General features: G+C 39.2%; 1 protein-coding gene across 1 annotated transcript in view; it reads left to right on the top strand.

Annotated features, from left to right (window-relative positions):
* The first annotated feature begins 5079 nt into the window (after positions 1 to 5079).
* LOC131234440 (AP-2 complex subunit alpha-1-like) overlaps positions 5080 to 17680 on the top strand; it is a 111629-nt gene continuing 99028 nt past the window's right edge. Inside the window, exon 1 of the mRNA XM_058231313.1 lies at positions 5080 to 5521. Within this exon, the coding sequence (XP_058087296.1) occupies positions 5390 to 5521 (132 nt within the window). The 5' untranslated portion in view covers positions 5080 to 5389. The remainder of the gene's footprint in view (positions 5522 to 17680) is intronic.

Below are 17680 nucleotides of genomic sequence, written 5' to 3'. Positions count from 1 at the left end.
CACCGTGTCGTGGTCGGTTGGAAAGGAGTGTGGCCTTACTCGCCCGAGGGTAGGGGGCAATACTAGGTTGAGTTTGACCAACTCGCGAATGGGTCCGCTATCGACGCGTCGTGGATAGGTATTGGCGGACTATTAGTCGGCGGATAGTGAGGTTTCTTACGCTCATTTGGATTGCGGCTAGGAGAGCGACGTGCCATTTGGAGTGTATTGAACCCGGTGATTATCCATAATGAAAACTTGATACATGTTGAGAATTGGCATGCTTGAGTTGCATCTCGCATCGCATGGTGTGTATGGCCGATAGCATTCATATCTTGCACCGCATAGCCTGACGGATTGCATTCATGTGCTATCACCATGTTTCCGCATCACTCTGACCTTGCATTTTGAGCACGTTTATATTGCGCACATACTTACACCACCCTCTAAGCTTTCCATAAGCTTATGCACGATTGATGCGTGCAGGTGACGCCAGGACGCAGTCGCAGCCATAGTCTCGCCGTAGTTGGACCGTGCAGACGAGCTTCTGGAGTTTTGTTTCTTTTATCACATTGTATTTTCCTTTTCTATCGCATTGTACTCAAAAGTTTTTGATCTTAGTGGATTTTGTGGTGGTGTTCTTGTGGTCATTGTTTGTGGGTTATGCTTTTGTTATGCTCATTATGAATCAGACTGATGACTTGAAATCCTCCTTGTAGTATTCCAGGATCGGAACCTGGTGAATGGGTGCCGGGATCCGAAAATGGGGTTCTACGGAGGCTGTCGGCGCCGGATTCGGCGATCGGGAATTTTGTGAGCCCGGTTTCCGAGTTCGGGGCGTGACACATAAGAGGCTAAAGTCTTCATCACTAGGGGAGTCTTCCGAATTGGATTCAGATTCCTTTGTATCATCCCATGTTGCCACCATGGTATTGCCTCTATATATTACGTTACTGGGGCAATTCGTGGCAATATGTCCATAACACCTACAATTGTAACGTTAGACTTGCTTGTATTATTTAACATATTTACCTTTACGATTTTCAACATTCTTGTCCCTCTTATCACAACTCTTTCATCTACTCGATATGAGGAATTTATTGAATTTTCTTTCGAATTCATCATCCTCATCCTTATTGTCATTGTCACTTTTAGATTTAATAAATTTATGCCTATGTGAATACGGATGAGATATTTCAAGGATGACTCGTTTTTTCATTCTGAAGGAAATCTTGAAGTGTAGTTCATATGTTTATAAGGAACCTAAGAGTTCTTATATATTCATCTCGTCAATATTCTCACACTATTTTGTTAAGGTTATCTTGGGAGTGAACATATCCAGAAGGGGTCTGGGTATTTTTCTACATATCTAACCATCAAGAATCCTCTCTCATAAGCCTTACATGAAGTTGCAAATATAATTATGTAATAAAACTCCATGAAAGTTTCAAACTCTTCCATTCTTATGTTTTCGAATTGAGTCATTAAGAGTTTAATGTTCGATTTCTTTACTTATTAGTTCCCTTCTAGGAGACTTCCAATATATCTCACACTTCCTTACCCATTTCACACGTGCAAATATGTTTATATTTATCAAAAAAATTCACATATTAAATAGCATTGAGAGCTTTGATTTCATATGTATATCACACTATCTCATCCACGCTCCATTTGAATTTATCTTTGTGGCTAATGGTTCTACCATCAACCACGACTTGTTTTTCGGGTAAAGTTTATCGTTATTTGATAATTTCTCAAACCATATGGTTAAGGGATCTTATGAATACCCTCATTTTAATCTTCTAATTGACGTAGTTATACTCGTTAAAATAAGACGGTCACGTGACAACACACTCCTCTTGCATAAACATCAATTTTAAGCTCATTGGATCAACTCAAGGCAGTTAAGCCCTTAAAGAGCTACCCGCTCTGATACCAATTGAAATTGCATAAAAGAGTCTAACACGTCATGTGGAAGCTTGACAGAGCTATATAATGAGTGGCTATGTCCCAGGGAGTAATCAAGACCAATACCAATTTATGTCATTTAATACATAGTTGCTTACTTAAACTAATATTCCAATTTATACTAAGTAAGACAATTAATACTAAGGCATTCAAGCCAATAGTGAGTCTAATCACATATAATACAATAAATATGCCAATGAAGCAACTGGTCTATATCGAGTGTGCTTGTGTGTGCTTTACGAGATAAACACCCAGTATACCATTCAATTCAAACATCCATATGATTTAACTAATCAAACATATAATAATAAGAATGTACACAATTCACAATCAGAAACATGAGGATGTATAGTGGCCCGGTTTTCCTACTTCACTCCCGACAGATACACTCTCCCTGTGTGTGCTGGATTTCATTGTCAGAAGTTTTAAATTAGGTTCACCTTTAACCTTTAAAACCTCACATAAGGACCGATGTTCTACAGAAAAACATATCTAACGTACACTTCAACCAGAGACTCCCGTAAGAGATTTTTGTTATTTTTCTACCAGCTAACCAACAATTTCGATCCTAGTGTATGTACTTACGTTTACTCCCGTCAGAGGGTCCCACAGAGATTAACACATACGCACCCGTGTCCGGTAAATTCGGCCCTACACAAGAGTTACCTAGGTTTTACACAAGAACCTATCGAGTTTGAGTTACAAATTCTTACTTTCTATCCTGCACAAAGGGAGTGAGTATGGACTTATACATTACATTTATCAAATTGAGCCCCATTGATGCATCGTTCTTGAGTAGATTCTTTAAAGTTATCTCATGATTGAATATGTTCTTCAAATGCTCTCCCGATCATTGATGTCGATGCTTAAAAGTGCTTCAACTCTAAGATAAAATGCCTCATATGTACTGCTCTACATAAGTGACCAGGGTGATCGGAGGTTGGGTGAATCTCTTACAACACATGAGAATGTTGTAATTCTTATGGGATTTGCCTAAATGGGTGTCTTGGATGATTTAGATAATAAAGTTGACTATTGGTCCGAGTTTAATCTCTAAAACAATGGTGGAGATCAAGCTCTTCTTCTTCATTGAGTTTGGAATCCTCGTTATAGTAATGAAGCTCGAGAAGGAGACATGAATCTCATGGATTTAGAGATATAGGATGTGTGGCATAAGTGGAAAAACACTCGATCTCTATTTATACAAAAAACTCACTATCTTTATACAAGAACTGAATGCCCTTTTATAAAAATCGATTTGCAATGATTAGAAAACGGATAGTTAACGAGTCTGTTGGTCCAAATGAAAGTCATTTGATGGGGTCTAATATTGTTCGATAATTCGATCCCATCAAGAAAATACAATGATTTATTAGTTAGGTTGTCGGACTGATTCTTCAATCAAATCGAGTATTCATTCAATTTCATCGAGTCCCATCGACAACCTATCAATGGAATTGAAGACACTCAAAAATTGTTGTTTTGGGCATGAGATTTTGCAGTAGCTTCGCACATCTTATAACCTTACTTATTATGTTTCAATCAAGCTTCTAAGGCTAAAGGATGATTACCGATGATTTACTTATTAAGTTTAGGATCGTTTAAATGTATATATTATTTTGAGTCAAGGGTTAGGGTCACCAAGGTATCTCATATACCTATAATTTGTTCATTAATGCTCTAAGTTATTTCGTGTCTTCGGTTTTCGACTTTTAGACGCTCAACCGACTACGTGACACATAGACTAATGTGATTGATAAACAAAGTGCACAAACCAATGTATTAATAAAACACTTATAGTCGATCGCATGAAGTATCTAAAAAGCACATTTCTGGCAAAAATGCTTGTATTATAATGGAAATCGTCCAACGTATGAGCATAGACTTGGATTACCACTAAGGATTGTAGCTATTGGATCACTGTTACTTCTAATGTAAGATTAAGCTACTGGTTACACTATGGAACATAAAAAATAGATAATACTAATAATCATAAAGGATAGTTGATAGATTTGATTTGCTTGATTGGGTTGGTATGAGACACTTTTATTCGTTGAACTTATTTAATATTAATAGACTTCCTTGAAATAGCTATTTGGATGCTTCTTCACATGTTTAATCGGCTATAACATCTGCTTTAGTACCACTTTAGGCTTTCAAACTCTTATTTGACACCTGTCCTGCTAATCACTTCAACACCGTTTTTTGCTCGATCTCATTTCGTCTTCCATTGCTCAACAATAGTTCATCTTTGAATGACATATATTATCTAACAAGCGTCAATTGTTATTTCCACAACATACATTTTAAATATTTTTCCAGATCTTATGTGTGCTCAATATCACTCGCACAATGACACATGCCCTTTCTTAATTAGTTCTTTAAGAAACAATAAAAAAAAAATATAATAGGTACAATGTCCCTTGAAACGAGAGATTTTCTAGATAATACATACAATAGATAATCATTACACTGAAACAATTCCATCCCACCTAATTTCAATGAATCTCATGCGGCAGACAAGTATCATAATCAGTACGACCCACTTAGAAGTTGGATAGTTAAAATTTAAATCAAGCAAACAATTAGGTAAGGTAACCGTGTTTAAAGTATAATTAAAATTCATACAGAGCCAAATATGTAATGGCATTATCCATGCACGTATTCGCCGATGCTAGCCGATTGGACCCGTATCCGCAGCATGCTGATTTTAAGCCTCGCCGAAAACTAGGTACGGAATCTGTTGTATATCCTACGAGGCACCCCTTGCATGCGTGTGCACACGAGGCGGGGCATGTAATTCAAGCATACTAGATTCTAGATGCGGACTGAGGAAACCGGAGACCATTCACTCCAGGACAAAAAGGGAAATAAAAGAAAAGAGTAAAAACCTCTTTGATACTCCAGCAGGGAATGATGGATGATACATCATACACGGAATTAATTGTCCAAAAGATCTGATTTTCAGAATGTAACTTAAGCCGTCGGTTTCCACGATTTAAGTGGTTTAACTTGAGTTAATAAATTCCGCGTGTGATTCCAAGAGCCTGCGTATCAATGGCAGCTCGAGTAAGACGTAACTCCTAAAATTAAAAAGAAAAAAAGAAAAGAAAAGACAAATATATGTATGGAAAATGAAAACGAGCGTGCGAACGTAGGTAAAAGTCGTCCTCTGCAGCGGCGACCGACGGCTTTTCCAATTTCCTCAGTCCACCTCTCAACGAACCATAATCAAGCCTCTCTCTCTCTCTCTCTCTCTCTCTCTCTCTCTCTACGTTCTAGGGCATTCGATCGCTTCGTGAATCCCTGCGATCCTTCATTTCAAGATCTCTCCATCTCCCCCTTTCGGATCTGAGAAAGAAAAAAGAGCAAAACCCGCTCCGATCGAGGATCTCCGTCCACCACATCGGTCCACCTTCGATCCGACGCTGGATCTGAGGAGATGGCCTTGTCTGGAATGAGGGGTCTCTCCGTTTTCATCAGCGATGTCCGCAACTGCCAGAATAAGGAGCAGGAGAGGCTCCGCGTCGACAAAGAGCTCGGTAACATCAGGACCCGATTCAAGAACGAGAAGGTTAGGAATTTCAACTCACGCTTTCGCTATTGCAGCGTGTAGCTGCATCGTGTAATATCAGCCTTTGAACAGCATGTAAATGCTTCGTGCGGTTAGGGTTTAAGGTTCTGTAGATTGCCTAGAGATTGAATTTCGATTTGTTTCTTTTATTCTGACACCGTGACTGTGTTGTGGTAGTAAAATCATGCTCTTTGATTGATTGATGCTTGGAATTTTTACCTTCTGGAAGCGTTAGGAATCAAGCTGTCGTCTTTCTGAGATTGCCTGTTAGGTGTTATTTCACGTTCCATTGGTGCATCTATTCACTTGCGGTCTCGGACCAAATCACTCTCCAGTAGTCGCAATTATATCAGGTCTCTCCAATTTATGCTGCAATCTTTAGATGTGGCACCGAAAGCGGTGAAAAGATGTGTAGTGAAGAATATGTGATCCAGCAGTATCTAGACCCTATATGTGTGCAGGCGTGTAATTATACATGTATGCATGTTTTGTAAGTTCGGTTGCCCAAGTCCTTATGTGGGTGGTTTTATTAAACATGTTTCAGTGGGCTTAAAGCTATCTTTCGCAGCCAACTACTTGATCATTTCCTTTCACTCTTGGTCTTTTGGTGGTAAATGTGCATGCCTCAGGGCCAAGGTTTGGCAACTGCCTCTCCATGATTCATGTTTGCGTTCCTGCTGCTTGGTTGTGCATGCATTTTGTCTGAATTGGGGTTGCTACTTGCTGGGATTGTGTTGGCATGCAAGTGTTCTCAATTTGAGCCTCTGCCATTTTTGGTTCCAAAGCCTAGGTTAAAGGAGGAAGGTTGATGTGTGTGGGGTAGCTGATTATGAAACTTTTGCCGATGAGAGTTCAAGGTCCACAGGAGATGGAGCAGAGAGGGGCAAGGCTGGGATTGGCGTTCTTCTCCTGGATCCTCAAGCTAGGTCAGTTGCGGCTTTTTCAGGCCCCGCCCAAACTGTTTGTACGACTCAGCCCTCTGTTCTGGCGTTGAGAGAGGTGCTTAGAGTTATTTGATCTCACTTTCAGCACCTTAGAATCAGAATCCAAGTAGATGGCCTGGCTGTCTGGGCTCAGGGGAGGGTGTCATTCATAGGGATGTTTTGGGGTATTACTGTATTTAAAAAGATCAGTATCCTCTCCTCTGGGCTAAACACTTTGCTTACTTTGGGGGAGTGGGATGCTAATGACCCCATCTTTTAGCAGATGCTGGGCCATCTCGCCCTTTTTGGATTTTGGAAATCTGTTTCCTCCCTTTAAGGTTAATGTATTTAGTTAAGTCCTCAAAAAAGGCTAAGATGATGGATGTATCATAAGAACATTTAAAAACTGGTCGCAGCTTGACCCAGGGCTTTGTCCCTCTGAAGTGTCTTCCATTTGCCTCTTGGTCATCTGATTCTGCAAGCTTAATACCTTGTACTAAGTAATGTATTTGATATTTCAAATAAATGTTAATTGGATAGGGGCTATGGCACGTGCAACACGTGTGGAGAGAGAGGATGGGGCTACACGTAGGTGCAAGCTACGTAGAGAGAGAAAGTAGGGCTACCAAAATGGGTTCAATGATGGTTACCAATTTTCTAATGCCGTGGCCCACATGAGCTTTAGAGATGTCATTTTTGGGCTGATGTCTTGACCTGGGCCGGTTTAATAGATTTAAGGTATGGATGTCAAATAGTCGTCACAGTGGGCGTTGTTTCACAATCTCTCTAATACTATTACATGAGGATTATACGCAAAGAGGAGAAGTTGGAGTGGGCTATTTGCATGAACGAATTTAAAAGACAAAATGCCCTTGATTAAAGTGGGAGCAGACTACTTGTTTAGGCCCCCTCCCTGCGACTATTTTTTTTTTTGAAAGATACTGAATTTATTTATTTTTGAAACTGAAAAAAAAAATTCAGTATCTTTCAAAAAAAGCCAAAGGCCAGAAAAAGCAACAAAAAAGAAAAATAAAAATAAAAGCAAAATAAAGATACGACAGCCAAAAGGCAACCCACACTCAAGAGGGAATGTCAACACGATCAATCTCTCACAAGAGACCAAATCCTACTAGAGACCCTAGACGTAGAGCTGCTTCTATTTCTTAAACAACGATCGTTTCTTCCTGCCCTGCTCCAAAGGAGGGCTAGAAGCGAGAGGTCCCATTTGGAATTCTTCTTGGAACAAAGGAAAGTAGAAAAAACCTTACCAATACACCGTATGTCACAAAACGATTCAACCGACAAAGTAGTCGCATTGTATTGTAGCATCTAGCGGAGTGACAATATGGTACTTATTTAAGTAGTTGTCCTATGCATTTGGTGATTTGAATGGGCCTCGCACTGCATGCTATTCACCATAGGTACTAGCTGTTGACGATACCTAAATCACCATTGCCCCTTGCATTTTCTGTTCCTAATCATGTGATCGGGATTATGGTCCTGGTATACTCTTAGTGGTGATTGAGTTTTAAAATAATTTAGATTTAAGAATGTAGATGTTTATACTTTGATTTGTGCAATAGCATGCATGTAATGGTGTGATGCATGTGGATGTATTATGGATATTCTATATTCATGGCACATATAAACTACAATACCAATTCTTATATAAAACTATATTGCATATGCTTACTCTATTCATTGGAGCGACCCATTCATGTGATCCTCCTGCTAGTGTACCATGTATTAAGGAAGCAACATACTGTGTACTTGTTCCTGTACCATGTAACCTTCATAGCTGCTTCACACTATTCTGGCACCACCTATTAGAATGACCAATCTACTAGGTAATCTTGTTAAGTCCTTTTTAATATCGCTTGGGTGATGCCGGAATCCATAGAAGAGTTCTTTCTTGGCCTTGCATGGAGGAGGTAACAGGAAGGTTGGCAAAACATTATGGCGTTTAGTCCTTATAGTGAGTCTCTGGGTGATTTGGGGAGAGAGGAACGACCGGTGCTTTCGCAACAAGTGTGGATTAGTAGAGATTGCAATTTGGAGGGTCAAATTGCTTGCCATGGAGTGGGCTTCTGGCTTGGAAGCCCGTAAGGATTGTAATTGTGAGTCTCCTCTTGCTTTGTATTCTTTTCTTGCCTTAGCTTGCTTTGGCAGGCTTATTTTAAAATTTTGGTATAAAATTTTTGTGAGTCTCCTTTTGGTTCAAAAATAAATAAATAAATCTTGTTCAGAATCAACTTTTGTCCTTGTTCATGTTAGGAGGAAAATCATGGGTTGTCATAGTCAAAGGTTATAATCAATGTCACACAACCCCATCCTACATATAGAATTTCAAGTCGGACAATCAGATTAACTTAAATGTAAGACACGGTGACAATCTAAGAAAGAGAAAAAAGTCCTAGCAATTTATAATGGTCATCTAGAATTTCCATTATAATGTGGAATAGCTTGATGTGGCTATTGATGGGTCACTTAAAAGGCTTCCTTCATCTAAGGCAATAGTGACTTTTGAACCATGTACTTCTCTCTTCCAATGGTAGCTTCTTTGTGCAATTAATGGGGGCCTTGTTATTTTTCTCATCCAACAATCTTACCCCTGCACGCACCGCACTTGATATTAAGATCCTACATTGAATACCTCCTAACAAATATGATATTTAGAACAAGCATTTTCTTGATGAACTTATGAAGCATTGGAAATAGAGGTGGTTGTATTATTTCTTGTTCCAATACAACATAAAAGAGTTTTTGTGACAACACAATCAAGCCCATGTTTTTTTTTTTTGGATCAACCACATCACTGCTATTAGGAAACATAAAAAAAATAAAAATCCATTAAGATAATGGATGAAAGTTAGCAACATACAAAGTGGGTTTAGCTACACTTAATTTGGATAGATCATTTGTCAAAGTATTAGCGTCTCGCAGAACGAGGATAAAAGCAATAGTGTTGCGGCCTATAAGATCCTTACTTCCATTTACACAAGAATGTTTCTTCTAAGGAGTTTGACTAGCACTTACAAACCAAGAGGACTCTTAGGCAATAAGATTACTAAGGGGATTGAGAGATGATTTGGCCAAACAACCTAGATCTTCAACAATTCCACACAGTTTGAGTCCCCAAGTTTCAATGTAGTGTGTGTGAGTGATTTAGGGCTCAATCCCTAGTAGCATTACCTTTCAAGAAAAAAGAAAAAGTTTTCCCCAAACCTTCAAGGGTTGGAAAAAAGCAAACGTAATCGTACATCCCTCGGTACTTGCAATGATGAAATCATCGAGTTGCCAGGAGAGCTTTCGCCAACATTTAAGTTTCTAAGAATGCATAGGAGAAGGCCTCCACACAACAATCGATTTGACTGGCTCTTCTCATCGTTAATCACCTCTAATCATCTTTTTCTCAAATTGCCAGCGCCACTATTCAAGAAGAGTTGTATTCTTAAGACCCAAATCCTTTAAATTGGCTCCCCTTTCATTTATAGGTTTGCAAACTTATTCCCACCTAGGAAGGTTAAACTTTCTTTTCTCCTCGGCCCCTTTCCATAAAAAAATCCATCTCAAATTTTCCAATCTACCCGGGACGAACTTTGGGCATTTGAATAGATACATGAAATACACTAACATATTAGAGAAAGGCGCTTTTATAAGAGTTTGTTGACCACCCAACAATAAGTAACGATGCTTCCAACTCGATAATTTCCTTTCAATCTGTTCAATAACTTTGTCCCAAAGTTGCTTTGCCAGTTTCCCAATACAGAAAGGCAACCCAAGATATGACGAAGGAAAGCTCCTTTCTTGCATCCGAAGACAGTTCCCAAACACAATAACTCTTCACCATCCATACAGACTCCCATCATCTCCATTTAGAGGCATTAATATTTAGCCTCAAAACTGCTTCGAAATAGACAATGATTGAAAGGGATAAGACAAAGATACTACCTTTGAATTATTTTCCCCCACTACCCCACTCCATACTATGGAACTCCACTTCTTCCTTTATATGATCAATTGAGGCATTCATATTCCTCTCCATAGAGTTCATAACAATGATGTAGAATCAAATTCCAAAGAAGTCCATCACACGAGCAAAAAGGACCAAATCCCCATGTTTTAAAGAGATCAACAACTGACCTTGGGATGACCCAATGAACCTTGAAGAGATTGAGAATGAATACCGTGTATCCTGAGCCATCTCACAATGAATGAATAGGTGGTTGACACATCCTATTCTTTCCCTTAGAGGACACTCATGTTTGGAAGAGTTAAAATTCTCTTCTTTAGGTTGTCAAGAGTGAGCATTTTGTTTGCCATAGCTGTTTGAAAAAAAAAATGCTTTCACTTTTGGGGGTGTTCGCGAGGATCGCAACATGGTTTAAAAATCATTTGATACGACTCAATATCGTTTGAGTTATATTGGTTTTGGTCCAAAATGTTACATGTCAACAAATGAAATGGGACCAACAATGACCGAAATAGAATGCTACCCAACAATAAGGGGCTAAGTCATACCGATTTCAGTCCCTTGGGAATTGCACTCTAAAATCTCTATTTAAATTCATGTACCACATGTTGGGGAAATAATAGGTGAAGCAAGGGAGTCTCATTAACCGAAAGGAAAACCTAACTAAGCATTAAAAGGAATACCTCCACCATCGGAATCTTATGATTTTAAACATGTTTTTTGGAAATCAGTATTGTATCGACTAACACAGGCATATCGTATGTATAATGTATCTATATTGGCACAATACGATATGCGATACGGGTTTGTATCGGCCAATGTAAAAAATTCGACACCCTATCAGCCTGTATCGACACTGATATGCTGTACTCGTATTGGTAAGACTGTTATGGGTTTAAATAGCCCCAACCGCCCTCCGTTTTTCATTTTCTCCCTTTCTTTCTTCTCTTTCTGATTATTTATTTATTTATTATTTTTATTTTTAAGTGTGGGATCTACAACAAGTTTTAATATCAAAACGAGGTTTTTTTTTTTTTTTTGCATCGAATTGAAGGACTGAATGCCTAATACCCGATTTTACGGAAATGAGTTGAATGATAGATTTAGGTAAATCTATGTTTATTTTGAACATAGATCTACCATTTGCTACTGGATTTAATTTATTATTATTATAATTTTTTGCATTTTGGGCCATTTTATGCATTTTTTTGATTTTTTTTTTCTTTTTTTGCTGAAAATTTCTTTAGGAGAATGACGGATCTATGTTGTGTAAAACATAGATTTAAGTTCTTTGAACATAAATTATATTTTATAAGATGTAATTTTATATTTAATGTATTTTCGCCTTTTTTTTTGGTAATTTTCAATTTTTTTTCCAAAATTCAGATTGGAGAAATGAAAAATTATTGTTGTTTGAACTTAGATGTGTTGCTTGGGCATATATATCTACCATCCATGAGTTTTTTTTTTTTTTTTTTTTGTATTTTCGATCATTTCATAAATTTTTTGTATGTTTTTGAGAGGTAATAAAGAATTTTATAAAGGTTGAAGGCAGAAAAAATACAGACACCGCCCACATCGAATCAAGGATTGCCCCCCTACAATCAAGGTGCACACTCCTTGAGGTACATAAGGGCCCTATTGAGAGCAGGCGGAAGGGACTTGTCATGACTTCTAAAACAACGGTTCTTCCTCTCAACCTGAAGAGTCCAGAGACTAGCGAGCAAAGCTAACCTCCCTCTCGGCTTAACTTGACTACCGTGGATGCTTTCGTGCCAAGACTTGAACAATGCTTTAATGGAGCTCGACGTTACCTAAGGGATTTTGAAAACATCTAGAATGCCCTCCCACACATCCCTAGCAAAGGGGCAAAGGATGAAGAGGTGATCCAGGGATTCTGTGTCTTTCATACACAGGAGGCACACATTAGGAAGCACCATAGCCCATGTTCTTAAATTATCAATGGTGAGAACTCTTTTCCTCCCAACAAGCCAAGTGAAAGCCGCAAGCTTAGGCATGGCTCTATAGGACCAAATAGGGCCCATATGGAAGCACTGTACCTCGGTTGACACCCTAGAGATCAAACTAAAGAAAGATTTAACAATAAATCTACCTGATTTATCCTTCAGTCAAACCGGCGTATCAGATACCCATGGAAACAGACGAACCCCTTGAAGATAATCAAGAGGTGAAGCAAATTAGCAACCTCAGTATAAAAAAGATTATGCCTACAAGGCGGGGCCCAAATCCCACTAGCACCTAAACAACTGTTTTAAAAAAACAATTTGGTAATGTGCTTTTAAATCTGTGGTTTGCATTTTTACTACTAGAATATGAATAATTTGATAGTCGAATGATAGATAATCGTATTATTTATGAGATCAATTTATGACATATATGAACAATTTATATCCCAAAGACATGACATCATAGCTTACAGTAGGCCCACTCCACATACAACATGCCTACCCAAAGAATGGTCCAATACACCATTAAATACATGGCCAAATCACAAAAACAATTCCTTGGATATTGCATTTCTCTATTTTTTCTAATCTTTTCCATAATTTTTTTGGCTAAAAAAATCTTTCCGATATGGGGTTAATAATGATACGCGATGTTGTATCGTTTCGGTTTTTGGCCGGGCTGATATGCCCGCCATTACTGAAATTCAAAACCATGATCCCAAAATTCATACGAAATAACAGAGTTGATGCAGGACAATTAACCACTTGGTCTAAAAGCTCGAACTGATAGAGCATGGCGAATTAATCCCTTTATCTCATAGCCCAGGCCCCAAATTCATGGGTTTGGTCCTCGGCCGAACCCTCCTCGTGTGCCCCAAATCCATGAATTCTGCCTCACATGAGCCACCTACCTCACATGGTTCTCAAATCGATGGGTTCTGCGGGCCACCCACCTCGAGTGTGCCCCTGCATCCCACAGGCCACCCCACTCGAGCTCGGTGTGAAAATGCCCCCACATTAATCATCCCCGGTGAGGAGTCTCAAACACGAGACCTCCTGCTTTGGTACCAATTTAATGCGTGGGAATTAACCACTTGCTCTAAAAGCTCGAACTGATAGAGCATGACGAATTAATCCCTTTATCTCATAGCCCAGGCCCCAAATCCATGGGTTAGGTCCTTGACCGAACCCTCCTCATGGGACCCAAATCCATGAGTTCTGCCTCACACTTGCTACCCACTTCACATGGGCCCCAAATCCATCGGTTTTGTAGGCCACCCACCCTGAGTGTGCCCCTGCATCCCACATGCCACTTCACTCGAGCCCGGTGTGAAAATGCCCCTGCATTAAGAGTCCTAACAACCTTTCCTCCCATGACTTCTTACCACTCCATAACTTTTGTCCTCTTTGACGAAATTGAATATAATCTTGGAAATTTGTGTGCTAGGGGTGAATCCTTCATCCAAATATCTTCTTGAAAGAGAACTCTTTACCATATTCAAACCCGTGTTTCTTTTGATTAACCTTGTTATTTTGTAGATTTGTGTGTTGAGGCATTTAAAGAGAACTCTTTCCCATATTCGATCCCATGTTTATTTTGATCAACCTGGCTCATTTGGTAGATTCTTGTATTAAGGTGTCTAGCACTTGTCTGATTTGGATAATACTTTGTAGTGATCTGCAAAATATAGGAAGCACATGTTTAACTAACGAAAGAGAAATCGTTCAACTAAAGACATACCAAATGATATAATAAACCAAAATGCCAGGCTTGTGGAGATTGGCAAGCCTTGCTGATGAAAATTTGGAGATTTCGAATGGATTCATTTAAGCCATTTTTTTTGAATGGATTCATTTAAGCCATTTATTCCTTGTGGCTAACTATGTTCCCCCCGACTTGCGAAAGCAGTGGTATGAGTAGCTATATCACATCATGTGCAGAATCTACAACCCTGCATTAATTATAATCATTTTGTAATTTTGTGCAACCAAGTTCTTATTTATATACAATAAAAATGTAGTGGAAAGATTTTGACTGTCACTTGCTAGGGAAGGAGTATGAGAGGGTCAACCATCGTTTGCTTGTTTTCATCTTCCATAGCTCTCTTCTTCTTGTGTTGTTCATCGTAATTAAAATTCTCACCATTCATAAAAAAGATTTTGGTCTGAAGTGTGTAAGCTAGTGAAGGAGTAGAGCTGGACACCGAGACGAACCAAGTCGAGCTTGGCACAGCTCGGCTCTGTTCGGCCAACAACCTACCTCAGCTAGAGTTTGGCTCGGCTCGGTCATTGAGCCTGACTGGCCAGCTTGGCTCGGTTTAGTCAGCAGCTCGGGCCGGGCTCGAGCCGGGCTCGAGCCGAGTTCGAGCTGGTGTAGAAGGACACAATGGGATTGGAAAGGGAAGCCCAAAATGTGCTCGTAGATGATGGTGTAGAAGGACACAATGGGGTTGGAAAGGGAAGATGTTAATAGGTGTTTTTGGTCATTTCAGTTCAAAATACCATCAGCCACTGCTATTCTTACCTTTGTAGGCAACTGTTTCAAAATGACAGAGAAAGGGGCTACTCACCCGGATCATTCACAGTGGGGATGGCCATGAACTACAAGGTAAATATGTGACGATGGGCATTCACAATGCCACAACCCTCAAAAAAAATCATTTCGTATGAATGATAACTGAAATCTCACAAAAACAACTTTTTAAAGAACTTGGAAATTCTCAAGAACATGATCTTCAAGAACTCGGAAAAATAAAATCTTAGCACCGATCAGAGCAATGGAATCTCACCAATGAGAGAGAGATCGCTGAAGCAATATGAAACCTCAATCGCTTTCTTCTAACAGATCCAAACCCCCTTTCTTCTAAGCGAGCCTTGAGAGAGAGAGGGAGGGAGGTTTTCAAAACAAAAGGCAGTAACATTGGGACTTGGGAGAGAAGTTGTTGGGGTTTTTGGCCCTTTTGGATTAAAGTGGAATGGACACGAGTTTGGAATCTGCAAAAAGGACGAGGGAAAATTTGAAAACGCTTTTCTTGAAAATCCAACCTTTGATCCTTTTTCCCGACTTTAGAAATTGACCGGAGTTGAGTCGAGCTCGGGCCAGCTCAAGCTTGGCTCAAATTTTTTTCGAGCTCAATTAAAACAACTTGGCTTGGCCTGAACCTAGCTTTCGAGCCAAGCCGAGTCGAGCTTATCCGAGCCGAGTCGAGGGAGTTGACCGAGCTAGCTCGGTTTGTGTCCCGCTCTATGAAGGAGTAGGGTCTCAATGTGAGGCCCGTTAGAGAGGTTGATGTGGCTATGCTTGCCAAATGGTGGCGGCAGATAGGTTGTGGGGCAGTCTTATTCTAAATGCAAATATGGGTTGGCGACGAACAGTTGGGATGTCAAGCTGGGTCATTACAGCCGGATGTTGGCAATATGGAAGACCATTTCAGAAGAGTATAGGGAGTTCTACATGAACATTTCATACATGATTGCACTAAGACTTGATTCTAAAAAGACAATTAGTGCTTAGAAACCTCCTTCAAGTACATGTTTGAACCTTTGCATTTGATTGCTATGGATGAGGATGGCTCAGTCTTCCGCTTCTTCGAGTGCTCAGAGTTAGACAGGGGCACTGTCTAGGCGTTGAAATTCTAGAGAAACCTCAAGGACGAGGAGGTTTCCTATCCTCACCTAAAGTTTGAGCCAGTTGGAGTGTCATTATGTTCCTTGGTCTGGAGGTGATGGCTGAGTGCGGATGCTAGAACTTGGTGACTTTTTTCAGTTGGATCTTTTTGTTGCTGCTCGAGAGGCAGATTTTTGTTGAGCGAGTTTCTTTAGTTTGGGATATTGGGGTTCTGTTGAAAGTAAACCTGTCTGTTGATTGGCTTGCTTAAATAAGATCCTCGCTGTTGATCACTTGCAAAACAGAGGGTGGATGGATGATTTTGAATAGACGTCAAACGTGCAAGCTTTAGAAGAATCAGTTGACTATCTAATGTTGCGTAAGCGTTGTTATTAGTGCATATGCAGCGCATGTAGAGTTAGAAGACAGAACCAAGAGACAATTTTGGGAGGATATGGATGGACTAATGCAAAGGAAAATCCGAACGGAGAGAGGATATTTGCAGGAGGAGATTTAAATGGTTGTGTAGGAAAAGAAAGTAGAGGATATGAGAGCGTACACAGAGGATATGGTTTTGGGAGAAATGAGATGGGAGATGCTATCATTGATTTTGTTATGGCATAAAATTTATGCCATAGCAAACACATACTTTAAAAAGAGAGATGGATATTTAATTACTTTCAAAAGTGGATCATGTACAAGCTAAATTGATTTCTTTCTAGTTTGGAAAATAAAATGATTGATATGTAAGGATTGCAAGGTACTACCTGGAGAGAGTCTGACTGCAGAACACAGGTTAATGGTTATGAATGTTTACAATAAGTGATGAAAGAAAGGGTGTGAAATTAATAGGTATCTAAAACTAGGTGGTGGAATTTAAAAGGGGAGAAAACAATGTTATTCAGAAATAAATTGATGGAACAAGGAGAGTGGAATGTCGAGGAAGAAATAAAATTTGTGGAATGAGATTAGCTGAGTGCATTAGGAAAATGTCAAAAGATGTTTTAGGAGTATGTAGACGATGTACAAAAAGCTATCTATGAGAAATGTTTATGTTTCAAAGCCTGACAAGGGACTAGAAAGGATGAAAATTTTGATTTTCAAACCATATAGAAATGGCAAAAAGATTGCTAAGAAAGTAATGAGTGAGGCTATACTTAAGCTCATCATGTTAGATGCATTAAGATTGATAACTAGAGGGTGGTACTAGACGACAATGATATTAATGAGAGGTGGAGAAGTTATTTTTAGAACTTGTTAGCATTGTTGTCAAATGCGATCGCATATGTGCATACTGTTGATCAAATCGCATATGCCATGATGACATATGCGATCCTGGCAAGTATGTGTGATCACATTTGCGAGTGTGCAATCGCATATTTCCCAATAGCTAAGAGCAGAAGAATTTTTTTATTTTTTAATTTTTTCAATTTGAAGAACTTTTGCCTATAAATAGGCACTCATATCCCCTGCATTTTCACTATTCTTTACTCCAAAGCTCTAAATCTCTTACTCTAATCTCTTGACAATTATTTTGATTATGTTTATTTTTTGTATTTTATGAGTTGTGCTTACTTTTTATAAATTAAGTTGCAAGTTATAACTTGTAAGTTATTTCAAGTTATCCATTTATCAGTAAAATTTCTTTGTTCGAAGTTTATAATAATTAGTTATCTTTTAATGTAGCTT

The sequence above is a fragment of the Magnolia sinica genome, chromosome 19 (genome assembly GCF_029962835.1).
Source record: "Magnolia sinica isolate HGM2019 chromosome 19, MsV1, whole genome shotgun sequence".
Classification (NCBI taxonomy): Eukaryota; Viridiplantae; Streptophyta; class Magnoliopsida; order Magnoliales; family Magnoliaceae; genus Magnolia; species Magnolia sinica.
This window is presented reverse-complemented; position numbering and strand designations above follow the sequence as displayed.